A 27,462-nucleotide genomic window follows, 5' to 3' on the forward strand; every position below is an offset into this window, starting at 1 on the left:
GTGGTTAATGGTGTGGACCTCTCCTTTGATCATGAGAGAGATGGGAACTCTCAGATGGTTTGAACACAAGAGAGATGTGTGTGATCTCACCTACTCTTTAAAGTGATCACTGTTGCAGCTTCACTGAAAACTGACCACAGGGTGCAGAGCCAGGAGCAAGATTGACCACCCAGGCTGTTGGGCTTCAGTGTCAGATATGCTGGCCCTTGTGTCTTTATTGCTCTGCGGTTCTTAAGGACCCCTTTGTTCTAGAATAAGGCTTTGAGTTTTAAGTTGTAACATTAGTGATTGACTGTAGCTGCTGTAGCTGCTCTAGCAAAGGAGGAAAGTATCTGTCTTGTGGGCTGAGGAGTGGAGCATTGAATTGAGTTTTCTGACCTTACTCATATAATTTCTCTACATTCTAGCCAGAAGGCAGGGCATCTTTCCATATTGTAACTCCTGCCTTTTGGTGTTGAAGTCAGAGAGTGAACAGTTTACGCCTAAAACATAGTGCCAAATTATGTTCAGTACCATTTAAATGATCATCGTACTAAGTATGCTGTACACATTGAATCAGAATAACCTCATGTGGAGTCTTAGTTATCTCCATTTTGTAACGTCATCCCTGACTCTGAGATGCTCAAGGTGGTGGGTGTGGGAGGTTGAACTCAGGCCACCTTATCTAAATTAGTATTGGCAAGAAGCTGCAACTGGTCATGATTCATTTTCAGAAGCCACTGAAGCCCTTTGAAATTCCAGTAACCCAAGGGTAGGTCATTCTGAAGGCCCATGAGTAAGGTGTAGAGAAAGTGTGTGAACCCTGGGCTAGCTGTAGCCACAGCCGCAGAATGGGGACTCCTGTAAGCTGTGGTCAGAATCATCCAACAGTGACGTGGATGGCTGGCCGGTGGGGCAGGGGGCACCATTGTGGAGCCACCCCGTGTTCTGAATCCTTTGCTCCTCTGTAGCCTTCACCTGGCACCACCTGCAGGAGATGAGCTCCTTGGTATGACTGAGAAAAGCTGGTGATTCTGTGCTTAAGAGAAAGGGGGTTAGATTTTGCTTTTTCATGGTTTTGAAACTAGTGAAATTCCATTATATGTCCAGCATGATTCTGAAGTTTCTTCACAATTTAACTAGGGCTTCTGGAGATTCTTCAAGATAATTATGTGTATTTTGCTGCTTTCAGAAAACATACCAGAAAAATGGACTCCGGAAGTCAAGCATTTCTGTCCCAACGTGCCCATCATCCTGGTTGGGAACAAGAAGGATCTTCGAAACGACGAGCACACAAGGCGGGAGCTGGCCAAGATGAAGCAGGTGGGTCTGGGGTGGGGCTCTGTCTTCTGTAGCATTGGGGACCCTGGACCCACGATGGGAGATTCAGGGAACGAGGCAGAAACCCACATAGGCCAGGCTGTTTCAGAGAGAGTCCCAGAAGCCTCTGTCTGTGCCTCATGGACTGGGGCCTGCACAGAGGGTCCCTAAGGCTCCCTAGTCCTGTAAGATGGGACCTCTCTCGTGCAGATTGCCTCCCTGAGAAGGGACCATCACAGCAGTAGTCAGTGTGTCAGATGCAGGAGCTTTATCAAGCTCTCAGTCTCCCTGTCCAGTTATTACCTTCGTATACATGAGGCTAGAGATAAATTGGTGGCAACTGAAGGATCAGGCAACCTGGGAGTCCAAACAGAGAGCCCCTAATAGCCTTTTAAAAGTGATGGGGCTGACACCTTGGCTTCTGAAGTCTTTTAGCGGAGTTAAAATGCTCTGCACCTACTTACTATATGTAACACTGTTAACTAAAGTGCTCTCTTCTCTTTGCTAGGAGCCAGTAAAACCCGAAGAAGGCAGAGATATGGCAAACAGGATTGGTGCTTTTGGGTACATGGAGTGTTCAGCAAAGACCAAAGATGGAGTGAGGGAGGTTTTTGAAATGGCCACGAGAGCTGCTCTGCAAGCCAGACGTGGGAAGAAAAAATCTGGGTGCCTTGTCTTGTGAAACCCCTGCTGCAAGCACAGCCCTCATGCGGTTAATTTTGAAGTGCTGTTTATTAATCTTAGTGTATGATTACTGGCCTTTTTCATTTATCTATAATTTACCTAAGATTACAAATCAGAAGTCATCTTGCTACCAGTATTTAGAAGCCAACCATGATTATTAATGATGTCCAACCCACCTGACCCACCAGGGTCCTTCTGACACTGCTCTTAACAGCCCTCCTCTGCACTCCCACCTGACACACCAGGCGCTAATTCAAGGAATTTCTTAACTTCTTGCTTCTTTCTAGAAAGAGAAACCATTGGTAACTTTTGTGAATTAGGCTGTAACTACTTTATAACTAACATGTCCTGTCTGTCATCTATCAGCTGCAAGGTACTCTGGTGAGTCACCACTTCAGAGCTTTACTCCTTTTAACAGATTTCATTGGCATAGCTCTGGGTGGCTATCCAGTTTTTTGAAAATGTGCTCAGCCAGAAAGGCCCAAATCCACGCAGCTGTGGTAAAGTTACAGTTCTGTGGTTTCATGTTAGTTACCTTATAGTTACTGTGTAATTAGTGCCGCTTAATGTATGTTACCAAAAATAAATATATCTACCCCAGACTAGATGTAGTATTTTTTGTATAATTGGATTTCCTAATACTGATATTTGTCATCTTCACAGAAAGTGTATTGGTTTTTTTTTTTTTTTTAAAGAAAGTGTATTTGAAAATAAAGTCAGATGGAAAATTCATTTTTTAAATTCCCGTTTTGTCAGTTTCTCGGATAAAAGATGGCCATGTCCCCCCATTTCGGCCCCACATGTTCCAGTACCCCCTTCCCCAGAGCTGGGCTAAGTAAGTAAGAATTCAGTCTTCTGCTTGAGGCACTTAGACACTCAGAAGGTGGCATAACCTGTCTCACCTGGACTGCAGGGTCTGGCTCTGTAGTTCACAGTGCTCTTTCTTCTCACTGTATCCAGGTTCCCTCCCAGAGGAGCTGCCAGTTCTCTTGGGCGGCCCTCAGTTTCTCTCTCCTCTCCAGCTGACTAAACTTTTTTTCTGTACCAGTTAATTTTTCCAACTACTAATAGAATAAAGGCAGTTTTCTAAACTTCCTGTATCCTGGTGTTTGTGTTGCTCTCTCCAGGGCTGGGAGTGGGAGGATGAATTCTGCCTAGCTCACCTTTCCTTCAGGGGGCAAAGTACCAGCTTGCCCACCCACTCCCCCAAACCGGCACTAACCTGACTTCAGCCAAGGAGGTGGGAATGAGTATTTTGTCACGTTCACGTTCAGAGGCGGGTGGAGTAGGGAATACAGCCTACTGAGGAGTAGGAGGTATTCCAAGCAGTCATTCTTCCATACAAATCTCAGGAGTGTGATACTGTCCTCTTCTTACTACCTGTCCATTCTCAGTGTCTTTTACTGGCAAGCCTGAGCTCCAGATGAAGTTGACTAGGTACGAGGATGGTCTGAAATCCACTTCAGTCTCCTTGGCCCTGCATGCTTTTGGGCTCCCCTCCAGGAGTCTGGAGCAGGGCCTTAACAGTGACCCCAGAAACCCTGTGTAAAGGCAGTGCTGCGCTGGGGGTGTCAAAGTAGGCGGAACACCGGAGGCTAGGATGAGAGCACAGTCTAGGGTAGCGCCAGAATGCAAGGTTAGGAGAAAGCTGGCTTTTGCAGTCCCATCCCTGACTGCCTGCCCCCTTCTCCGCAGCACTGCCCACCCTCCTGCAATTTAACCTTCAAAGTTCCCAGACGCCGCCAACTGCACCATCCCCGCGCCTGCCAATAGGGCTCGTTCTTCAGGAGTAGTGATACAGCACAGGCGGGGTGGGCTGTGCAGCCACAGACAGCACACGCTCCTGTTGCTGGTCACCCTCCCGGGGCCAGGTCCAATCCCTGAAGAACCACTGAGAAAGAATCCGGAGCCCGTCTGGGCCCTGGGCGGGAATCATTCGGGCCACTACCGCAGTGCCCGCGCTGCACTCCCTGGGCTGGACCAAACGCGCCCGCGCCGCCGCACGGTCTGGGCGGTGTCCGCATCCGGCACGGCCGCACCCTCCCGCCCCGTGGGCCCGCAGCTGGGGGCCGGAGGCCGGATGAGGCGGGACCCAGGCAGGGAGGAGCCGCGGCCGGAAAAGTGCCTGCACCACGTGACCCCCCCCCCCCCCGGTCGCCCGCCTTTTAAAAGCAGGCGCTTCCCGACCCCCTTGTTCTTCAAGTCCGCGGCGCTCTGCTCTGGATTCGGAAACGGATACCATGTGCGCCGCTCAGCGCTCGGCGGCCGCCCTGGCGGCGGCAGCCCCGCGCACAGTGTACGCCTTCTCCGCGCGCCCTCTGGCCGGCGGGGAGCCCTTCAACCTGTCCTCCCTGCGGGGCAAGGTGCTGCTCATTGAGAACGTAGCATCGCTCTGAGGCACAACGGTGCGGGACTACACCCAGATGAATGACCTGCAGCGGCGCCTTGGACCCCGGGGCCTGGTCGTGCTCGGCTTCCCCTGCAACCAGTTTGGGCATCAGGTGCGCCTAACCGGGCGGAGCGGGGGTGGGCGTGCTACCCGGGTTAGGAGCGCCCGCTGGTGCTCCGCCGGGTCCCAGGGCGCGGAGAGGCGGGCCTTCGCCTCGCAGCACTCCGACGCTTTTCCCGGCTGAGGTTCAAATCCACCCTGGAGTTACGCAACAAAGGTCACAGTCGGGTGACTCATGGAAAACTCCAGGTTTGCGGTTAGGCTTCCCTTCCCCCTCGCAGCCCTGGTTCCCAGCTGCTCTCCCCTCTCGCAGGAAAACGCCAAGAACGAGGAGATCCTGAATTGCCTGAAGTACGTCCGACCAGGCGGCGGGTTCGAGCCCAACTTTATGCTCTTCGAAAAGTGCGAGGTGAATGGCGAGAAGGCGCATCCGCTCTTCGCCTTCCTTCGGGAGGTTCTGCCCACGCCAAGTGACGACGCCACTGCTCTCATGACCGACCCTAAGTTCATCACCTGGTCCCCGGTGTGCCGCAACGACGTCTCCTGGAACTTCGAGAAGTTCCTGGTGGGCCCAGACGGTGTGCCCGTGCGCAGGTACAGCCGCCGCTTTCTGACCATCGACATCGAGCCTGACATTGAAACCCTGCTGTCCCAGGGGGCCTCTGCCTAGGGTGCCCCTCCCACCCTTGCTGCTTGGCGGTCAGCGCTGCTCTCCAGGGATTTTGCCCATGAAGGTGTTCCCTCTAAACCTACGTGGAGGAATGCCTGATGTCCAGGAAAATCCCCTGAGGTGGGCGCTGGTCCTATCCATCCCAGCCTCCCCTTTCCCAGACCACAGCTCCTCATGAATAAAGTGCCAGATGTGAGCAGAACTGTGTGTGTCCTGTGTCATTGTCAGTGGGGGACACCTTTCCTACTAATCTCATTGTCCTAGGGCTGGGAGCTTAAGCCCCCATTTCTTAGCTGGCCTTACCTAGCCAAACATGAATATTCCAACACTTTGTCTGCAGTGGAATCCACTCTTTCCTTTGTGGGAATCCAGGCTTCTCTCCCAGTGTTTCTCCCTCTGCCAAGACATTCAGCAAGGCCATCCTGAGGCCCTGTTACAAAAGAAAGTCTTTATTTAAAAAAGAGGAAGATGAGTCAAGGGCTGAAACTGCCTAACCCCCTCCCTGGAGTTATGCCTCTCCTTTCTGAGTATCTGTTCAGCTCAAAATGACCTTCACAAATAACACCCTGAGCTGCCATTCACATTTGTTTAGTTTGTGGCCTTGTAACTGCAGAGCCAGCCCAAACTGGCCCTCCTCTGTTGATACCAAGATAGTGAGTTGTTCTTCAGAGACAACAAAACAAAACCACAAATGCAGCCCAGAGCGTGTGCAGAGGAGAAAATTTTTAACCTCTGATAATGCCTGAAATCAAAGTTTCTCCACCTCCACCCCTCCTCCCTGACATAGAATCAAAAGAACCTGGACATAACCATAACCTGAACACTTTGAAAAGTGAAAGGTCCATTGTCCAGGAAGACCATACCTTAAATGGCCAAGTTCTAATGCCCTCCAATCAAAACCTGCCACACTAGCGCTTCTGCATACTAACCCATCCTCCCCTAACTCAATAAAGTTTGATCAAACTCCAGATTCAGTTCAGTTTAGTGGTGTCCAACTCTTTGCGACCCCATGGACTGCAGCATGCCAGGCCTCCCTGTCCATTACCAACTGCCAGAGTTTACTCAAACTCATGTCCATCGAGTTGGTCATGCCATCCAGCCATCTCATCCTCTGTCATCCCCTGCTCTTCCCACCTTCAATCTTTCCCAGCATCAGGGTCTTTTCCAATGAGTCAGTTCTTTGCATCAGGTGGCCAAAGTATTGGAGTTTCAGCTTCAGCATCAGTCCTTCCAGTGAATATTCAGGACTGATTTCCTTTAGGATGGACTGGTTGGATCTCCTTGCAGTCCAAGGGACTCTCAAGAGTTCTCCAACACCACAGTTTAAAAGCATCAATTCTGCGCTCAGCTTTCTTTATAGTCCAACTCTCATATCCATACATGACTACTGGAAAAACCATAGCTTTGACTAGACAGACCTTTGTTGACAAGGTAAGGTCTCTGCTTTTTAATATGCTGTCTAGGTTGGTCATAACTTTTCTTCAAGGAGTAAGCGTCTTTTAATTTCATGGCTGCAGTCATCATTTGCAGTGATTTTGGATTAGGGACACGGATTTGAGTCTTGCCTCCTGAGTCCTTGCCCATTGACCTCCCAGGTAAGGTCACCTCCCAGTAAAACTCTTCTTCTGGATGCCAGAGACTTCCCTAGTGTTTCAGTGGCTAAGACTCCAAGCTCCCAACTTGGGGGCCAGTGTACAGTCTCTGGTCAGGGAACTAGAATCCAGGTGCTGCAACTAAGGATCCCATGTGCCACAACTGAGATCTAGTGCAGGCATAAAAGAAGTAGGTACTTCTATGCCCATCAGGCAGCCAGTCCTGTTTTTGGTAATAGCTTCTCCAGGTGTTAGGACCATATAAGTCTACTTTACACAGTTGGTAGCTCATGTAACATAACTTTCCCCAGAACACTGCTAGATCTTTGCATAGGTCTACCCAGCGCTTCTGTCTGCTCTGAAGCTGTGCTTACTGGTTGCTGCCACTCAGGTAGTCAACAGAGTACACAGTTGGTTGCTCTGACCCTGCCCAGCAGTTGCAATTTCAAAGCCAGGCTCAGGGCCGGGCATATCTTGGAGGCCAGCTGCCATTTCCCAGGTGTGGCTCAGCTGTGGTCCCTGCTGTCAGTAATCTCTTGAGACAGACAGATCTGGAGCCACTTCCTATCACTGCACAAGGGACTCTGCAGGGGTATACACAGTGAAGCTGCTTCTATATTTTTTTCAATTTTTTTTTTTTAAAATACGGACCGCTTCTCGAATTTGTATGTCATCCTTGCACAGAGGTCATGCTAATCTCTTATCACTGCAATTGGAGTATATCTGCTCCCGAAGTGAGCATTGCAATGAAGCTTCTGTTTGGACAGACAAGCACCCAGATACTTCGTTATCACTCCAGAATGTGGTCCAGAGATTCTGGGGTCCCAGTGTTCATGGTCACATCAGTGACTCAAGTCCCTGCTGTGTTGGAATCAACTCTGAAGAACTTCTCTTCCAACCCTAAGCAGAAAGCTTTGCTGCTGTTCTCCCCCTCCGTCTGCCCTTAGTTCATTAAGGGCAGTAACTGTTCTGGCTCCCTCTTCCTCCATCATCAACAGGCCTACCACCTCCCTCTGGCTTCAAGGCCTCTCCACCTCAGCTTTTTTTTTTTACTTTTTGGCTGCTCCACATAGCGTGTGGGATCTTAGTTGCCCAACCTGGGATGAAACCTGTGTTCCTGGCATTGGAAGCACGGAGTCTTCACCACTAAACTGCTAGGGAAATCCCCTCCACCTCAGATTTTGAGTCCCCTCTGAGGTGACCAAAGGCCAAGTTCCATTGCCCATTTAGACCCCACCCTATCTGTGCCCCTCTTAGAACCAAGACTTGATGACATCTTTGAGTGACTTGTCTCACCTCAGAGGGTGAGAGTCTGGGTGCCCAGTGACTCACCCCTCATCACCTACTTTTTTTTCTTCTTCAGTTTATGCCTTGAGCTCTAAGAGAAAGGAACTTCTGAGATCCCCCCATGTAGCTGACGCAGCCTGGCTGGTGACTACTCCTCAGACTTGGAAGTTGCCCGCCTCCTTTAACTGTCTTTTCCCACTCTCTCTTTTTCAGGAAGACTCAGTTTAAAGCTCCACTAAGGGTTCATCTTTCTTCGCATAAACTAGACCTCTTCCCCGAAAACACACACCACCCTACTGCTACTGGCTGGGACCTGCACCCACTCCACCCCATTATGAATCAGCAGCTCGAATTAACAAGTAAAAGTGAAGGAATCCCAGCAAGTCTGCCTGAGGTAGTACTGCCTCTGGGACACTGCCTGATCTGGGAGCGGGCAGCAGAACTGAGTCCACAGGTCTTCCGAGAAGGGCTGGGCCCTGCTGTTATGCAACAGGTTCAGAAGCCTCCATTTCAGAAGCTCTTCCAGAAAGGCTAGTTTAAACTTTTTTTAAACATTAAATCTGATAAATCACGTATGTGTATATTGCACCATTACGTACACAGTAAATAGTTTAAATAGTAAATAGTTTACAGATTTGTCAACTATACCCCAGCAAAGCTGAAAAAACAAAATCTGATACAACCCATTTGGTCAGGCCCTTCTTGCACAATTAGCCCTTTATCGGATGACTTCCTTCTTCGGTCTCCATGCAGTTTAACGGACAACACTTAAAACAAGTTTATTTTCAGAGAGGCATTCCTGGCCTGATCAATCTTTTCTCGTATTTTATTTTTTTTGCGGGGGGGGGGAGGCATACCCTGCAGCATGCAGGATCTTAGTTCCCAGATTAGGGATCCACCCTGTGTCCCCTGAATTGGAAGCACAGAGTCTTAACCACTGGACCACCAGGGAAGTCCCTCTCATAAGTTTTAACTTTGGGGTAATACTGAGTGAAAAATACCGGCTAACAATTTCCCCAGGAGAAATAAATCCATCCATGGCATGGATTTATAAAGACTGAACAGGGATCCAGGTCCAGTACTCCAAATTTGGCAGGTTTTTGTTACTATGGTCACCAAATAGGCTGGAAGAGCGTGCTTTCATAGAGGTGTGACACACCTGTGCTGGCACTAAAATAAAACCCAGCTGGCGCTGCTCAGCAAGTTACTGGGCATCGGGAACTGCTGGACTGGGAAGTGGGAGCTCAGATGAGAGAGGTTCTTGCCCAAGGAGTGAGGGCTCATGGGCCCTGGCCCTGAGGGTAACAGGGAAGCCGACTTGAGATCGGACATCCTTCAGCTTTGACCTACCCAAGAGCTCAACTCCAGACCTGTCACGTGAAAAAGCAAAAACAAAATCACCAGGTGGGTCACTTGGTGGTGGGCATTCTGTAAGTTGCATCCAGAAGCATTGAAACTGACAGGACATGACAGTGATGTACTGGGCAGAGGTCCAGCAGCCTTGCCGTCATTCATCCTGCAGACAGAAATCCTATTCCCAGCACCCCTGCCAGGTCTAGGGTAGCCGTGGCCAGCAAGGCCAAGACAGAAGACCCAAGAACAGGCGCACTTAATCCAACTGCCTACGGTCAGGCAGTATCCAGGCACACATTCAGCCCACCTTGGATGGCGTCCTACAGTCCTGCGTATCTGTTGCCCCGGCCTCTGTCCCCAGCTTGTGACTGTGCCTGGGTACCTGTGTATGAATCTAAAGAAGCCCTGGTCTGGGACTTCCCTAGCGGTCTCCAGTGGTTAAGACTCTGTTGTTCCAATGTAGGCGGTGTAGGTTCGATCCATCACTGATCAGAGAATTAAGATCCCACATGCCCCAAGGCGTGGTTCAAAAAATAAATAAAATAAAACAGCCTATTCCTAAGCTCTCTAAAAAAAATTTTTTTTAATTTTTTTTTAAGGTTTGTAGTTATTTTATTTCCACAGAAATTTCCCTCATTAAATGCCCAATGGCTCATATCATCCAGCAAATATTCTCTACTTCTTAGTCTTAACATATGGTTCAACTGGCATCTAATAAACAAAAGGTGACCAGATGAGAAATGGACTTAAATTGTTTAGAGAAAAGAATAATATCTTTTCTTTGGTCTGTCCAAAAATGAAAAATAAAGAAGCCCTGGCCCCTGAGGATTTCTTGGCAGACTCACTATGCATCCTCAGAGGCCAGGAGGGATGTTAAGCATACCTTTGTTTCCTACACCAGTTGCTTATATTACATTATTTTCTTCCTAGGCAAGTGTCTACAGCATCACCCTTCATGTTCCCCTAGCACTTTTTCCCCCCTGGCACTTTTATCACACAATGCACTATAATTACATGTGAAAACATCTTCCCCAGCCACGATAGCTGTGAACCCCTGGAGGGTAGGGGCTGTTAGTACATAATAGACTATTACTCAAAGGAAAAAATGACTACTATCTGGATAATTCTTTCATTCATTCACCCAAGAAATGCCTACTGAGAATTTGCTCTGTGCAAAGGGCAAACACACACAATTAATACCTAAATACTTTTTTAAGGTTCAGATATTGATGGTAACAGAATTCAAGCAGGAAGAGAAGGCACTGCCACACCCAGGCCCAGGGTGCAACACCTTCCTTGCCCAATCAGGGCTGCCTATTGACAGGGGCATAACCAGAATGGAATCTGCAACAGCATGAGTCTCCAACATGGGAAAAAATGACCCCACATCCTCTGTGAGATTCCTTCAGTTTTTTCTCTCTGTTACCTTCCTCGGTGTATGTGTTCAGTTGCTCAGTTGGGTCCAGCGATTTGTGACCCCTATGGACTGCAGCCCACCAAGCTCCTCTGCCCTTGGAATTTTCCAGGCAAGAATACTGGAGAGGGTTACCATTTCCTCTTCCAGGGGATCCTCTCAACCCAGGGATGGAACACATGTCTCCCACATCTCCTGTACTGGCAGGCATATCCTTTACCACTGAGCCACCCTGGAAACATCACCCTCCCCCAGTAAATCTACCCCTTATACCACAGAGGTGATAGTGTCACTGATAAGACATTTAATTCTTCTAAAATGTATCTCTAGAGCCTTTCTCTTTTTCACTGTCCCCAGGCAAGCTAAAAAAGCAGGCAAAAAAAAAAAAAAAAGCACAGGCAAGGAGGAAACAAAAAATATTTCTCTCCTGATGCCACCTCTAATCCAAAGGTGCTCAATATTTGTGAATACAGCCACACGTGCTCTGTGACTGCTAGGCAGGTGTAGACCAAGGGTGACTGGGGAGGAGGTTTAGAGTAAGCCATAGCACCAGCCAAGGAAAGGACTTTATGATTTGAAACCAAATAAAGCTTAAAGTTTACACACCCAGACATTACAAACCCTCAATTAGATCATCCCCATCCAAGACCGCGGGTATGTGACCAGTCAGTCAGGCCTGTTCCCTATAGTTCCCTTTCCTGCTTTCCTTCCTGTTGTTGTGCTCCAAGGTCCCATGGCAATGGGTGAGTTGTTCAGTTCTGAGGTTTGGTTACCGGGCCAACAGAGGGGCCTACCAGGCCTATACCCCTCCCCTAGGGGAAACGGCCCAACAGAGAATCCAGTCCTGGGGCCAGGGTGTGTCCTGAGTTGAATTACTCAACTCCTTCCCTCCCAAATCCGTGGGTCACTCCCACAATAGCAGGAACATGCACGCCAATGTTCATGGTTTCTAGTTCTGTTTTTAATGTGTAATAATCAAACGCACTATGAAAGTTTGAAAACTTTAGAAATAATGGTGATCTTCTGCTTATGAAATGTCACTTTATTCCCTGCATTTTAACTTACAACACTTGGTTATTTGAACATAAATTTTTAGGAACTACTCATAATTAGTGTACTTTTTTTTTTTTTTTTTACAGCTACTGAATAGCATTGAAGAGATCCAGGCTCAAAAAAGATTTTCCAAAGTTTTCATTTTTATAATTAGGTTTTGTCCCCCTTTCTAGTGGTGCTGACTTGTCCTACTTCCTTAAGAATCTGACCCATGCCATAAATGGTATAGGAGGAACTGCTAAAAAAGGAAGAGGGAAGCAGACACTGTAATGTAGGTTCAGTCATGCCCATTAACCCAGCTTTCATTTTCCATAAATAGGACTAAAAGCAGTGGTTCTAGTTTGATAACAACTTTAACAATTTAAAAGAATTTCCACAGACAGGCACTTGGGGGTGTCAAGATCGAGATGTAGAATTATCATCATTTGATGGTAACTCTTATGCACATGGGATTAACTGCTATGTAGTTATTCAAGGCATTTTTTTAAAATTATTATTTATTTGGCTGCTATGGGTCTGAGTTGTGGCATGTGGCATGTAGTTCCCTGATTAGGGATTGAACCCGGTCCCCCTACATTGGGAGTCAAAGTCTTAACCACGGGACCACAAAGGAAGTCCCTCAAGGCAGTTTTAATTCCAAATTACCTTGCCCCACTATCTACCCAGCTGCCAAGGGGCCTCTGTTAGCAGATAGTGCTTAATATATTAATTTCAATTAGCCAAAACTCAACCTAAAAAAAGTAGTAATTCTGTTCAAATGACCTACCTCAACTTCACCAGGCCAGTTCTTTCTTCTGCACCTGTTTTTTCTCTTTCCTCACAGACGTCTTTCCAAAGGGTTCTTAGTAGGTCTGGGCTGTACCAGACCTACTGTGGGCTGTACCTCTGTGCAAAGTACCCTCAGCTATTTCTCTCTGTTCTCAAACCTCCTGCAATATCTGTATGTAGGATATATGGGACCAGCCTCCCTTCTAGCCAGAGATCTCAGGCCCTTTCAGTAGTCTGTGTCCAGCTCAACTGGCCTAATCTTCACTCTATGAGTTTCCCTGCTTGTTCCAGAAATTTCCTTTAACCCCTTTAGTCTCCTCCCCTTTAACATGCACCATCATTTCTATGCTTTCAAGATCACACTCAAAAGGTACTCAAGTGAAAGGCTCCGTTTCACAGCTTGGGGTCTCAGTCTTTGATTTATACCCTTTAATGGTGCTTATCACACACTACTTGACTTGGTGCTTATTTGTGGAATAGCTCCTCTTCTCTATTAGATTGGGTAAAGCAGGGGTCTTCATCCTCTGCGATCTAATGTCTGACTGTCTGAGGTAAAAACAATAAAGGGCACAAGAAATGTAATGCGCTTCAATCTTCCCCAAGGCCACCCAACACTCCGCCTCCCACCTCAAGAAAACAGTTCTTCCACGAAATAGGCCCCTGGTGCATAAAAAATTGGGGATCTGGAGAAGGAAATGGCAACCCACTGCAGTATTCTTGCCTGGAAAAGTCCATGGACAGAGGAGCTTGACGGGCTGCAGTCCATGGGGTTACATGACTGAGCATGTGTGCATGAGGGTGGAGGGTGATGGGTTGGTAGCAATAAACTGGCAGAACTAAAAAAAAAAAAAAAAGGGATTACTGGATAAAGGCAGGTACTGAGTCATATTTGTCTAATTTTTCTGAGGGCAGGAGGTGCTAGACACATATAGTCTAGCCCTCCAGAAGGAGGGCTGTGTTTCTTGTAGGCACGGTCGAGTGGGAGCCATAACGTGTTCAGGCTATTGTACTTTGTTGCAACAACAAAGCAGCAGCCTGGGTACCTGATGTGGAGAATATACCTTGACCGCTCCTCCCACCCCCGTTGCTATCGCCCCCCTGTGGCTGCTTGCCTGCCCGATAAAGTAGGTAGCTCATTGGAGGGCTTGTGGAATTCGGCCTGGGCCAAGTGATTCTGGGGTTCAGACAGAGATGATTGAGAATATTCCCGCAGGGCCTGCCGGACAGGGATCAGGAGTTCACGTTTGGGCAGATAAGGGCTCGCCTGAGGTCTCCGCTGAAAGCGGAATGGCTGGAGTGAAAACAAGAAAATCTAGTTTCAGGACTCCTCGCACCTGGCGCTGTGTTGATTTAAGACCAGGATAACCCCGCAGGCCAGAAGAGGTACCCGAAGGGTCGTGGAGCCTGTGGTGTGACTCCTCGAGATCGCCGGGCTGGACTCAGAAAGGTGTGCCGGACGGCGCCGGCTCCGCGACGCCTGCCTGGCTGAGAACACTGCAGCTCTCTCTCGACGCCCGCCTCCTCTTCCGGCCCCGCTCCCGGCTCCACTGCGCACGCGCGGAGGAGTCCGGGGCGGGTGGGGGTTGTGGTGGTGCGCCGTTAGGGGTGGGGGAAAGCAAGGGGCGGGCCGGCGCCCCCGGCCGCCGCAAGAGGAGAGGCTTGCGTGCGCGCACGTGAGTGCGTGCGTGCGCGCGTGGGCGCGGTCCACAGCACGCTGTGCGCGAGGCGGATGTCCGGGCCGGCTGGGCTGGGGCCGCGGACGAGATGGCGGAAGGCGGAGGGTACCGTGAGCGACCGGATGCGGAGACCCAGAAATCCGAGCTCGGGGCCTTGATGAGGACCACTCTCCAGCGAGGGGCGCAGTGGTGAGCGCCGGGCCCGCCTTTCTGCCCCACTGGGCCAGGGGCCGGCGCTCGGGTGTTCAGGCCCGGCCCCTCTTGCCCGGCTTGGCTAGAGGCTGGGCAGGGCAGATGTTGGTGACTCTGAGAGTGGCTGGACTCCCGCCCCTTAGGGAAGAGAGCACTGGATGAAAGCGTGGGTGGAGCTGAGGGTCGTCCGGTCTTCTTGGAGCCCCAGGGGGCGTATCCAGCGGAGGCTGGGGCTACGAGATGGAAAGAAGGGGAGTACTCCCGGGGACCTTGCGGTTGAGGAGAGTCCTTTACCTTTGAGAATTCACTTTGTGATTTTGGGCGAAGGCGTTCACACCTCACAGACCCTGGCTTCTTATTTTTAAGATCAAGATAACGATATTTGGTGCCCTCGCCCTCAGGTGCTTGAGGTGTAGATAAGTAGATACTCTGTAACTTGTAAGCTGCTGGACAGACGTCAAGGTCAGTAGCTGAACAATTGTCGGAGAGTCCCAGGTTATTTTGGTAGCAAATGTTAAAAATAATGGCAGCAGCGTTTCGGGAGTGAAAGAGGCGGGTTAGCCTAGAGCCTAGTCGAGCAAGTCTGAGTAAGTTTTTCTTAATAAATTATCTAGTACCAGGGACAGTACTTCCGCTAGTGAAGAGATTCCTGGGTGGTATTATTGTGTGGAAACAGAAACTGGGGCTTGGCGTTGCACTGAATGTGGTTGAGCAACCCTTTTTTAAGAAACGATGGTGGTGGTGATAATGGCTGTATTACAGTGACAGAGAAATTGAACAGGGAAGAGAAACTAGGAATTCAGTCGTTACAGTGTCCTTGAGCTGGCCAAGCTGTGATAGGCAGAGGAGGCAGAAGTACTTGATATCCCGAATCGTGGTGACACGTGAAGAATAGTCAGCAGAAGCAGAGGAGGTTTCAGATAGACTAAAATCACACAGTAAAAGTGTTCAGAGAGAAGAGAGCATTTTAGAGATGTGGATATATTTATGGATCCTTGTGGCCTCAGGGAAGCTGGCTGGTCTCTGAAGTGTGTTGGTTATAAAATTTGAAGGACTCACCAATGTAATTGTTATGCTTTGTTCCCCTATAGAGGTTTCCCCCTCCTTCTGTCTTAATTGTATTAATAAAACAGCACGATGATACTTTTAAAATATAACCAGGTCAACATAATGCTTTTTGATAAGATAAACACACCATGACATTGTATGTATATATGTGTGTATATATCTATATAAGTCTGTATGTATATATGTGCACGTGTCTGTATATATACATTATATATATATATACACACACACACACACACGTTTGGTCCTCAAAGGAAAACTGAAGTGTGTTATGTTGTTACCTTATTTTTAGAAAGAAAATTGGTTTAATGCTCTTCACATGAAGCAAAGCAGTGTATCCAAACTGCCTGCCTGGACAAGGACCTCTGTAAAGATCATTATGAAAGTAATGACATGGTCATTAGCAAATAAGGTTTTCCCCATAGAAAGAATTTCTTTAAACAAGCATTTTTGAAGCTAGCCATTTCCTTCCTTTTACTTATTCTTTTAACAGCCGTTTCACTTAGTGCATCCCCTGGGCCAGGCTTTCTGTTCCAGGCCCAAGAGGGCCTGGCCTGCTCCTGCTCTTGAGAGTGTGTTTTTTTAGTAGGGATTGCTTGTTCCCCAAGTGGAAGGACCCTAAAAAATGTAGGGAGCAGCTGCAGAAATGTACAACCTCAGGTTTTCAGGTACAGTCCCTTTTTGTCTGTCTCTAGGTATCTTATTGACAGCCGGTGGTTCAAGCAGTGGAAGAAGTACGTGGGCTTCGACAGCTGGGATATGTACAATGTGGGTGAACATAATCTGTATCCTGGCCCGATAGATAACTCCGGACTCTTTTCAGGTACAGTACCCTGTTGCTTTTCTAACTGAAATGTCCACTGGGGTAAACTGAGGTCATGGTGGCCTGAGGTTGTGTTTATACCTGTTTGCCACAGGTATCATGAACCTGACTTTCTTACTGTGAGAGGATAGAAACAAGGGGCCTTGACTTGGGTCTATAGCAGAAGTGTTTGCAGGCCCTCACAGAGAAGTGAAGCTGCTTTTTTCCTGAATTAACTCCTTTTAGTAAAAGCAGAAATGTCCTAGTGAGGAATGTCTGGAGGAATGTCTGCCTGTCCCTCTTTATCATTTCTTTTTTTCAAGTTCTGCTAGAGATTTGAGATTACTATATTGAATGGAAAGAAACAGGATATTATTTTGAAACTGCATCTGGAATCTGAAATTTAGGAACCAGAATTTTCTGTTACCTTTGCAGTGGGACAAATTGTAGACCTGACAACATTCATCAGGCATTGCTGTGGTGGCCATGTTTGTCAGAGAAGTAGTGTGAGGGGAGGTGGAAGTTAGTAGAGTTAGGAACACAGACCAGCTCGTCATGGAAGAAGTGACTGAAAAAGTGAAGTGTGACATGGCCGAGCTTGGCTTGCGCCTTTGGATGCATAGAAACGGCAGTTGGCCTTTCCTCGGCCTTTTTTCTGCCTTGCTTTTAGACTCCCGTGCAAGCATGACAGATGATCTGTTGCCTGGGCCCACAGTCAAGGCAGCAGGAAGGCAGACGGTGCATGAGGCTTGATTCAGATACCTAACACCATCCTGGGTGTTTTAAAAAAACGAGCAGTGCTTCAGTGTATACCTTATTTTTTGGGAGATATGAATGACATAGTAATGTTACAGGCTTTTCTTCCTGTTGTAGGTGGAAGTATACCATGAAGTTGCCCCAAAGGATCATTGTATTGTATTTGCACTTTGTTCATTTCCATCTTTATTTGAGAAGGAGAACTCTTAAGGCTTAGAAAAAATTTTTGTTAATTGAAAGATACTGCTTTATAATATTGTATCGGTTTCTGCCATACATCAGCATGAATCAGCCATAAGTATACATATGTCCCCTCCCCTTTGAACCTCCATCCCACCTCCCATCCCACTTAAGGCTCTTAATAGTATTGGTGTTGAGAATCCTAGAGCTGGAGGGACCCTCAAGTCATTTGCTATGACCTTCAGCTGAGGGCAAGCATTTCTTCTGTTGTCTTTCAATTCGATGTCACTGGATTAGGCTGGAAACATTTGTTGTGTGCTTGGGAGGCGAGAAGTACATTCCGTTCAGACCCTGGAACATTGACAGAGCAGGAATGGCCTATCTCTAGCCAATGAGGGCCGCCCTCTTAGCTCCTGGACTCTCAGTCACCTGCCAGTCCCAGTCTGGCTGCCTGCCGCCCACGGTCATGGGAGTTGCCTCTATAGAAGGGGCTCTTGAAGGAGTGGGAAGGAGTGGGTAGGGCATATCCTCACTAATGCAGTCTGCTCATTTCCTCTCTCATTTTCCACTTCTGCCCCTCCTGTATATATGAGGGAACCCTTATGCCAAGACCAAGTTGTGCTCTCATTTTTTCCCCTTTATTTGCTCTGTTGAAGAAATTTGCAAAGGCTCAGTCCTTATTGCAAATCCCCTGTGTGCTTTTTACTATGATGCCCTTTGACTGATGCAATTTTAAGTAAAAATGATGAACTGTATTGAGAATTCCAGTTAAGTTCCTGTGTTTGCCTTGAGTGTCATAAGAATGACATGTTTGAGAAAATCGTCACTGAGCCTCAGAGGAGAAAGCCCTGTAGAACTGATGTACTTGGGGTTAATGATGCTAAAAGCTCTTGGCTCCTTTCCCACCTTTAAAGGTCTGTGGCTGCTGTTGGGCACAGCATGGGTAGCCAGACCTGCATAGTTTTAGTGTTAGAAATGAAGAAGGTATATGTCTCCAGGTAAGATTGGTGAAGAACGTTCGTGAGTTTTAATTTGCGAATCAGAGAAGACCTTGGAGTTGAGGTGTGAAGCTTTCGTATCAAGTACTCCTCCTGGATCATCCTTCTGTTGCTGAATAGAAAACGTATGATCTGTCAGTGTGAATAATTGTGCCAGAGCTGCTGTGGAAAACAGTTGGCTCATCAGTGAGGAGCCACTTTTTTTTTCCCTTTTAAATTATGGTGAAATACACATAAAACTTACCATCTAAATTTATTTTATTATTACTGTTATTTTGGCCTTGCCTTGTGACATATGGGGACTTAGTTCCTTGACCAGGAGTTGAATCTGTGCTCCCTGCAGTGTAAGTGCAGAGTCTCAATCACCAGACCATCAGGAAAGTTGTACTATCTAAATATTTTTAAGTGTTGAGTAGTATAAAGTATATTTACATTGGTGTGAAGCCAATCTCCAGAACTTTTTTATTTTGTAAAACTGAATCTCACAACTTCCCTGGTGGTTCAGTGCCTAAGACTCTGCGTTCCCAAAGCAAGGGGTCTGGGTGCAATCCCTGGCCAGGGAACTAGATCCCACATGCCACAACCAAGCACGCATGAAGTAGCGAGAGCCCGCACACCACAGTGAAGACCCAGCATGTCCTAAAGAAATAAATACAAATGTCAAAATAGCAGCAACTGAATCTCCATACCCATTAGACAGTAGTTCCAGTCTCCTTTCTCCCAGACCCTGGCAGCCATCATTGTACTTTTTGTCTCTGATTACTCTTGATTCCTAGTATAAGTGGAGTCATACAGTATTTGTCTGTCTCTGACCAGCTTTTTGCATTCAGCATAAGGTCCTCAAGGTTTATCCATATTATGGCCTGTCAGAATTTCTTTCTTTTTAAAGGTTAAATGATACACCACTGTGCTTATACACGGCATTTTGTTTATCCATGCATCCTTCTCACTTTGGGATTCCTGTTCTCCAAGGCTATTTAGTGTCTTTCCTTTTTCCTTGGAAATGACAGAGGCAAAGGTGAACCAGATAGGAAGCCCTGGTCATCTTGTGAGTGCTGCTTTTGGCTTTTATTTTTAACATTGCCTGCCTTGTACAGGTGAGTTACACCATTGTGGGCACTGTCTGCTCCCCTGGCTGTGTGGCTTCGCTTGTCTGGGAGAGAATAGTGGCACTGTTGCAGGAGTGGGTGCTGATGTGCACAGGCTTAGCAGGGGCGCTCCCTGGGTGGGAGGTGGTCAGTCTTCCCTTGATCCAGTCCTGTGGGCTTCCCTTAAGAGAGTGTATTTCAAACCATGCATGTCCTTTTCTTTCTTTTTTGGTTGTGCTGGGTCCTCTTTGCTGCACATGGGCTTTCTCTCATTGCAGTGAGCAGAGACTACTCTTTGTTGTGGTGCACCGGCTTTTCATTGCAGTCGCTTCTCTTGTTGCAGAGCACAGGCTCTAGGCACCTGGGCTTCAGTAGTTGTAGCACGCAGGCTCAGTAACTGTGGCTCGAGGGTTTTAGTTGCTTGGTGGCATGTGGAATCTTCCAGGACCAGGGATGGAACCCGTGTCCCCTGCATTGGCAGGCAGATTCCTATGCAGTGTACCACCAAGGAAGTCCATGGATGTCCTTTTCTGAATCCCAGTTGCCTCCATGTGGGGGTGTAAGATGGATGCTTCACATGTTAAAGAAATTCTCTCTCTGTATGGCTAGTGTCCAGCTGAGTTTTTGTCTTGGAGTTTTGGACACTAAGAATGGTAAATGACTCTTGGTAAAAATAAATTTAACTTCATTGACGTGTTCATTTGCTTGCTTAGTAAATCTTTCAAAGAAAGGTGATATCTGATTTCAATGCAGTTTCATTCAGCAGAATATTGTTAAATATTCATAATAAAACATTTTTAATTGTGGATCTGGACGCACTTTGAAAATGTAAATCGGGGTTTTTCTCTTCTTTCTTTCCTTCTCCCTCCAATTTTGGAAGAAATACAAGTTCCTCACAAACTGCTCAGAAATCACAGCTAAAGATAATCATCCAGGTCTGCTCTATGTTATAGCCAGTGACAGAATTTTGGAGTTTTGTACTTGTTCCCATAAATACTTTTCTTGTTTCTGAAAAGTAGATGAAAATCATGTAAAACAAGCATTTCTGGGGAGAAGAGCAGTGAGCTATGTGCTGTTTTCCTTTTTCAGATCCTGAGAGTCAGACCTTAAAGGAACATTTAATTGATGAATTGGACTATGTTTTGGTCCCAGCAGAGGCCTGGAATAAGTTACTAAACTGGTATGGCTGCGTAGAAGGCCAGCAGCCCATTGTCAGAAAAGTGAGTACCTGCATTGTCCCACCCGCTGGTCAGTGTCCGTGAGTGCTCCCTGGCACTGACTGCTTTTGCTTTCCTGGGGTACAGACGTTCCTAAGCTGTTGAATGGAGGCCTCCAAACATCACAGCTGCCCAGTGGCTTGGGATATGTCCAGAAGTACAGTGAGATCGCATTCTGGAAGCTTCTTTGAGGGAAAGTTCACTTGGCATATGGACACATAGTAATGTGCTGCTTCTTGTTTAACTTAACTTTTCTGATACTGCTCTTCCGCCTGTAGTTAGGAATCTCTGATCACATTGTTGAGTACCTCGGAAAACAGGTGTTAATAGCCGAGAAAAGAACAATATCTAAGGGAAGGCAGGCCCTGGGAGAGAAACCCAGCTTGTCAACCCCTCTGGTGGCCAGAACTCACAAGAATACCACCACCCTGACTGCCACAGTTGTTTGCTTGTCCCATCGTGGGGGACATCTCCTCTGGTGGAGGAGTAGGCACTGGGTGTGTTTCTCACTCTGCATGGTGTGCAGTTTCCCTTCTTAGCAGAGCAGGGAAGGGCTGCAGTGCTGAGGTCAAGCTTCTAAGTGTCACTCTTCAGGGCTGGAATACGTTCTTTCTCCAACCTGAAACCTGGGACTCTGAGAGGGGTTAGGAATCAAATGGTGAGGGGCAGGCCAGCTTTCACAGGTGTCCCCTAATGCCGACAGTCCTGCTGTGTGGTGAGCATACTGCCCAAGGATTTAACTGTGTTCTCCAGGCCCTGATTCCACAGACCCTGCAAGGGGAATCATCACGATCTCCACTTAGAGATGAACAGTGACTTTCCTGTTGTGCCCTCTTGTTGCTAGCTCTGGTTCCATCACGATGCTCTTGGTTGGTCCTAATGAGTGGAAATAAGATTTTTTTTTTCCTTTGAGAGTTATGTTTTATTTGGTGGAAATTTTTAGAACTTCAAGCCCCCAGGAGACAGTATCTCAAGTGACCCTGAGAGACTTGCTCTGAGGAGGCGAGGCTTGGGGAGCCAGGTTATGGAGAAGTTTTGCAACAAAGGGCAGGTAGTCTGAACATTGAAAGATTATTGTTAAGTAAAGGAAAACCACATAATCTCAAGTGAAGGAATTTAGTGCTTTTCTGTATGGGAATATGCAAGAGTCTGGGCTCACTGAAAATATTTCTTCTTAGGCACCTCATCTATCTGGGGCCAGTGGAAATAAGATTTTTAAACTCCTGAGACACATGCCGGTGACTTTAAAGCTCACACTCGTTGTCATATATACTCTGCCTTTTGTCACTGATGAGCCATGTTGCTTCCCCAGACTGTCCGGTGTGGGGCCAGTGCTCCTTCACCTGCGCTCTCGTTTGCAGGTGGTAGAACATGGCCTGTTTGTCAAGCACTGCAAGGTGGAGGTATATTTGCTGGAACTGAAGCTTTGTGAGAACAGTGACCCCACCAACGTGCTGAGCTGCCATTTCAGCAAGGCAGACACCATCGGTGAGTCCCCTGGCTGGCATTCCAGGAAGCTAGTGAGTGTGCAGGGCATGGTGGCTAATGAGTGGGCAGGTGGGGCGCCCTCTTTAGACTTGTTACCCAGATAGTCTCGGATTATGGTTACCTGTCCTGACCTGGGCGCCTGCTTTCCAGGGCTCTCTTGTGGACAGCTAAGCCTGGCAATCATATTGTAAGAAGCACTACACATGTTCTCTGCTTACTTAACGTATGGTATGGTAATAAAGGTGAAGAAATCTCAGTGAGAAAATGGCAGACCTAGTATTTGAAACCAAATCTGTCTTAGTTCCAGAGGTTAGTTTTCTAACTATACCATGTTGCTTTTGTGTTGTAAACGGGGACCCACATCATCGAATAATGAGAAGCCTAGGGGCTGTCTTTGGGTATTTGAGTATAAAAGATGCCCCATGCAAGATGTTTGGCCTTAGGAGTCACCAAGGGGCTGAGGTCAGTCAGATCTTTTGATCCTGAGCATCCCATGACCGTCCAAAAGGACGGAAGATGAGCCTCAGCTTGCTGTGGCGGCTGTTGTCCTTGCACCGGGAGAAAGCCCGATGTGTCTCCCTGTCCCCAGCAACCATCGAGAAGGAGATGAGGAAGCTCTTCAACATCCCTGCAGAGCGTGAGACACGGCTGTGGAACAAATACATGAGCAACACCTACGAGCAGCTGAGCAAGCTGGACAACACTGTGCAGGATGCCGGGCTGTACCAGGGTCAGGTAGGAGGGCCCAGGCGTGCCCCCTCAGACAGCTCCACCAGGATGTGTGGACAGATACCTTTTTGGTCCTGAGCATGTCAGCAAGTGAGATGGTTTGCACGTTCCTAATATGGTTTCCTCTTTCACTCAGGTGCTAGTAATTGAGCCCCAAAATGAAGATGGCACATGGCCAAGGCAGACCCAGCAATCAAAGTAAGTGAACTTGTTCTCTCTTGTGGCCGGGCACACGGGTATAAGAGAGACGCCAAAGAAAAACATTTAAACCAGATGGAAAACATTTGCTTTTGTATCCAAAGTCTGTAATCCTGGCCTTTGGTAACCAGCATGCTGGGCAGCCATCCCAGGGAAAGCTGTCAGACTTGTCAGCCAGGCACTGAGCCTCTGCTTTTGAGGAGGAGATGGGGAAGAGGAGGGGCCGGGATCTGGGGATGCTGCCCTGCCAAGATGTGGCTTTGTTTCTGTCAAGGGCATTTATTTTTTCCACCTATAGGCAGGGGCTTTGATGGAGGAAGAGAGGGCTCAGACATAGGGTCTTAACTACTTAAAGGTAATAGTTCCATTCCATCCCACTCTTTACCCCAGGGAGTGTTTCTGATAGTTGCCCTTGTCACTTCCTGGGGGAATTACTCTAGTACTAAACTGGGACTCCAGGCACCCCTGTCTTCAGGAGACGTTCTTGTGTGGTGTGGAGTTAATGCATGTTCTGAGAAGGGGACAGAAAGGAGTGGTGGATTTTTCATACATTGTAAGATTGGGGAATCGTGTCTGTATTCCAGTAGTTATTGGGAGGATGTTGGTCTTTGCTGTCTTAGTCAGATTTTGGACAGTGAGTGTTTTGTGGTAATGGGCTCATAGCTCTTCTATGAAATTTACAAAAGCTGTGAGCTCTCTCTTGAGAAACACAGGAAGAGGCAGCATTTTGCCAACAATCTCAAGGGTTTTATAGACCCCCCGCTAAAGCTTAGCCATGGACTTCAGTGTAAGAAACTCTGATCCCCAATTCCTGAAAAGATGACGGAATAGCTGTGTCATGCAGAATAGTGATTGTGTTCCTCCCCCACCTGACAAAGTCCATGTCCTAATCCCCAGAACCTATGAATGTGTTAGGTTCCTGGCAGGAGGGACTTTGCAGATGTGATTAAGGATCTTGAGATGGGAGATGATCCTGGATTATCTGGGTAGGCCCAGCATAATCACAAGGTCCTTATAAACAGAAGAAGGAGACAGAGAAGAGTCAGATGTGAAGGTGGAAGCAGAGTCAGAGCAATGAAATGTGAGACAGAGTCGACTGGCCGTGAGCCAGGGAAGCTGGGCAGCCTCTGGAAGTCCCTAGAGCCTTCACCAGGGAACATAGCTCTGCCCATACCTTGAGTTAGCTCGGTGACAATCATTTTGACCTTCGGACCTCCAAAACCATAAGATAATAAACTTGTGTTGTTTAAGCTACTAAGTTTGTGGTGATTTGTGACAGCAGCCTAAGAAACAGGTAACAGTAGCCCAGCAGCCTTCTCACTCCCTTCTTGGAACTGGAAATGCCACAGAACTAAGAGAAAATAACATAAAAACTGAGACAACCTCCTTAGGAGACAGAAGGTACTTGGATTCTAGTCTCTGAGGTAGGGCTGACAGCTTGGAGTGAAAGAGCCCAAGTGTATGGGCCAAGGCAGACTGTTGGCAGTTACTGGGTCTTTTTCTCTTCCTCCTGTTGTGTCTCCCTACTCCTTCCAGAGCCTCAGACCTAAGAGGTTCCAGGGAAGGGAAACCACTTTTGGAAAAGAGCACTGCCTCACTGAGACACCCCTAACGTTAGAGTCTCCTGGTAGAGGGTGTCCAGTCCTGAATGAGCTCAGAGCAGAATTCCTAAGGCATAGCTCACCTTACTGCTCCCCCAGTAGTGCCAGGCACTGTTCTAGGTGCCGGGGATGCAGCAATAAAGGGAACAAAATTTCTGTCCTCAAGGAGCAGAAAATAAGAAAGACACATGTTTGTAGATTTACAAGTACTCTGGGAAAAAAATCAAGGAAGATAAATGAGCAAGTGCTAAGGCTTTGGGCATAAACGGGATGATAATGAGGCCCCGCTGAGGTGCCATTTGAACAGGGTCATGAAGGAGGCAAGGGAAACAGCAGGGCGTGGGTGCTTCCTGAGCAGACAGTTTTGTGAGGCCGAGGTGACAGCAGCTGCAGAGACCTGGGGCCGAGTGGGCCTGGTTGAAGAGCAGCAGGAGTTCATTGTGGCTGGGCTCAGAGGAGTGACAGGACTGAGGTGAGCCGTGTGGGATGCTGGATTCCACCTCTGCCTCTGGGAGCCCCTTGGAGGGCTGTGGTAAGTGAGAACGGGTGGATCTCACCTGGCCAAAGGCTGACAGGGAGCCACAGTGTGAAGCTGACAACCAGAGTCAGAATAGAAGGAAAGTGATAGATTGACAGGCGGTGCTAGTTGGAGCAGAATTCACAGCCCCAGCTGCTTAGGAGAACGCAGTCAATGCTGAAAATCCTCATGAAAAAGAGGAAATGGGTATATGAAACAGAAACAAGGAGAGAAGTAACATGGGAACAAAGAATTCAGGGCGGGGTTGAGTTGCAGAAGGAATGTAGCTGAAGACTGAAGGTAGAAGTCGAAAGCTCAGGTTGAAGAATTCTAGGGGATAAGGAGGTAGAAGATAATAGAAAAATGCTGGCACTACATTGTAAATGAATCAAACGTAAATTAAAAAAAAAAGCATACTATGGAGGCTGGGAGTAGAACTGCCCATGTCCAGATAATAGGAATTTCAGGAGCAGAGAGGAAATGATGGGCAAGGGAAAGAAAACGTTAGAAAGAGCGGCCATGAGTTTTTCATAATCACGAAAGAGGAAACATCTTCAATGTAAAGAGTGCTAAACAGGACAGATAAAAGAAAGCCCACACCAAGACAGGTTCGATTGAAATGTAACAACAGAGATGTAGCAAAAATGTCAAATCTGTTTGAAAGAGAAAGTCATGAGTGAGAAGCAGATTGATATCAAATTTCCCAGTGGCATCTGTGGACCTAAGGAATACTTTTTCAGTATCAAAGTTGTTGTCATTCAGTCGCTGTCACGTATGACTGTGACCCCATGGACTGCAGCACGACAGGCTTCCCCGTCCTTCACCATCTCCTGGAGCTTGCTCAAACTCATGTTTAAGTAGGATAACTTTAAAACTAGAATTTACAAGCTACTACACTATTATCTAAATGTGAGGATAAAGTAAATTTTTTCTCTGGCTGAAGATGACCTTGGAAGGTTTTCTACACAGAGGTCCTCTTGGAAACCTCTTGGGAGAAGTGGCGGTAGGGAGCAGGCAGTAAAATCCAGCATACAGATCTACTGGCGTGCAGCTAGTAAAGTGTGCTCTTGACTGGAAAGCAAGGACTTCGGGAGAAACAAAGATTGCTTAAACAAGACACAGCACCACAAACTGTAGAGGAGGAAATCGAGTTGGATGATTTAAATTAAGAACTGTTCATGGTGGAGTAAAAAGGCAAGCCGCAGAGTGAGACAGGTATTTGCAGTGCGTATGTCTGACAGATTGTTTATACCTAGAATTTCAGAGAAACCCCTTTAGGTCAGTGAGAAAAAGTCAGACACCCCTTTTAGAAAAAGGGACAAGAAAACCTGTAACAGTGACTTGAAGAAAGAAGTTATCCCTGTGGCTCGTGAGCATGCGGAGAGGCGTTCAGCCTTGGCAAGCATCCAGAAATGGTGAATTCAAGCCATGATGCGGCACCTCTGCACATCCCCAGCGTGGCTAAGTGAAAACGGCGGGCAGTAGCAAGTGTGCTTGAGGTGTTGGACCCTGCTGGTGGGGTGTATAAAGTGGTATAGCAAGCTTAGAAGATTTAGCAGCAAGCACTAAATGAGTAATTGTGTGCATCTACAGCCCAGCGAGCCTCTCCTAGGCTTACAACCAACAGAAATACATCTCACATTCACTTAAAGATACGTTCAAAGATGTTCATGACAGCACAGCTCGTCATAGTCACAAACTGGAGCTAACCCAAATAGCCACCCAAAATAGAATGAATTGTGGTGTGTGCATGTGACAGAATTCTCTCCGGCCATGACAGCCTTGAGGCTCATCAGTGATGTTGAATGAGAGAGGCCAGACCCAAAACATGGCCTACTGTATGAGTCCCTGATACTAAGCTTAAGAACAGGCACAACCGATCTGTGCGTCTCAAGGTCACCATGGAGGTTAGCTTTGGAAAGAATTGTGACTGCAGGGAGCGTGAGGAGGACACGTGGGAGGTAGTGCTGTCCTGCTTCTTGGTCTGGGGGAGAGTGCAGTAGTGATTATATAGGTGCATGGCTTCCCTGGTGGCTCAGACAGTAAAGAATCTGCCTGCAGTGCAGGAGACTCGGGTTCAGTCCCTGGGTCAGGAAGATCCCCTGGAGGAGGTCATTGCTACCGGCTCCAGTATGCTTGCCTGGAGAATTCCATGGACAGAGGAGCCTGGCAGGCTGTACAGTCCATGGGGTTGCAAAGAGTTGGACATGACTGAGTAATTAACATTCTTGCCATCATTTGATAAGAATGTCTTTTGAGGGGTTTTTTTTGGCCATACTGATGGCTTGTGGGATTTTCATTCCCCAACCAGGAATCAGACCGGGCCTCAGCAGTGAAAACACCAAGTCCTCACCACTGGACCACCAGGGAATTCCCAAGAAAG

General features: G+C 47.6%; 3 protein-coding genes and 1 non-coding gene across 10 annotated transcripts in view; 3 read left to right on the forward strand and 1 right to left on the reverse strand.

The window, feature by feature from the left end:
- The window catches only part of RHOA (ras homolog family member A), a 49,908-nt gene extending 47,193 nt beyond the window's left edge, over positions 1-2,715 (forward strand). Inside the window, 2 exon segments of the mRNA NM_176645.3 lie at positions 1,172-1,302; positions 1,808-2,715. Coding sequence (NP_788818.1) covers positions 1,172-1,302; positions 1,808-1,981 — 305 coding nt within the window. The 3' untranslated portion in view covers positions 1,982-2,715.
- A 1,420-nt stretch (positions 2,716-4,135) lies between these two features.
- Positions 4,136-5,304, forward strand: GPX1 (glutathione peroxidase 1). The gene is made up of 2 exons (NM_174076.3): positions 4,136-4,484; positions 4,746-5,304. Exons 1-2 carry the CDS (start codon positions 4,224-4,226, stop codon positions 5,100-5,102), a joined length of 618 nt encoding a protein of 205 aa, NP_776501.1. The 5' UTR covers positions 4,136-4,223; the 3' UTR covers positions 5,103-5,304.
- A 2,029-nt stretch (positions 5,305-7,333) lies between these two features.
- LOC112443551 (U6 spliceosomal RNA) lies at positions 7,334-7,436 on the reverse strand. The gene has a single exon (XR_003031963.1). It is a non-coding gene; the product is annotated as a U6 spliceosomal RNA (small nuclear RNA).
- Positions 7,437-14,318: 6,882 nt separating this feature from the next.
- Positions 14,319-27,462, forward strand: part of USP4 (ubiquitin specific peptidase 4) — a 39,707-nt gene continuing 26,563 nt past the window's right edge. For 5 of the 7 annotated variants that reach the window (XR_814551.4, XR_001494751.3, XM_005222750.5 and 2 more), the window contains exons 1-6: positions 14,319-14,434; positions 16,201-16,328; positions 20,419-20,549; positions 21,908-22,034; positions 22,624-22,769; positions 22,900-22,961. Coding sequence is in view for 5 of the 7 variants with exons in the window: in XM_005222750.5 (XP_005222807.1) it covers positions 14,334-14,434; positions 16,201-16,328; positions 20,419-20,549; positions 21,908-22,034; positions 22,624-22,769; positions 22,900-22,961 (695 nt within the window). In the remaining 2 variants the exon portion in view is untranslated. 7 annotated transcript variants of the gene reach the window in all.

This window comes from Bos taurus, chromosome 22, assembly GCF_002263795.3.
Source record: "Bos taurus isolate L1 Dominette 01449 registration number 42190680 breed Hereford chromosome 22, ARS-UCD2.0, whole genome shotgun sequence".
Taxonomy (NCBI): Eukaryota; Metazoa; Chordata; class Mammalia; order Artiodactyla; family Bovidae; genus Bos; species Bos taurus.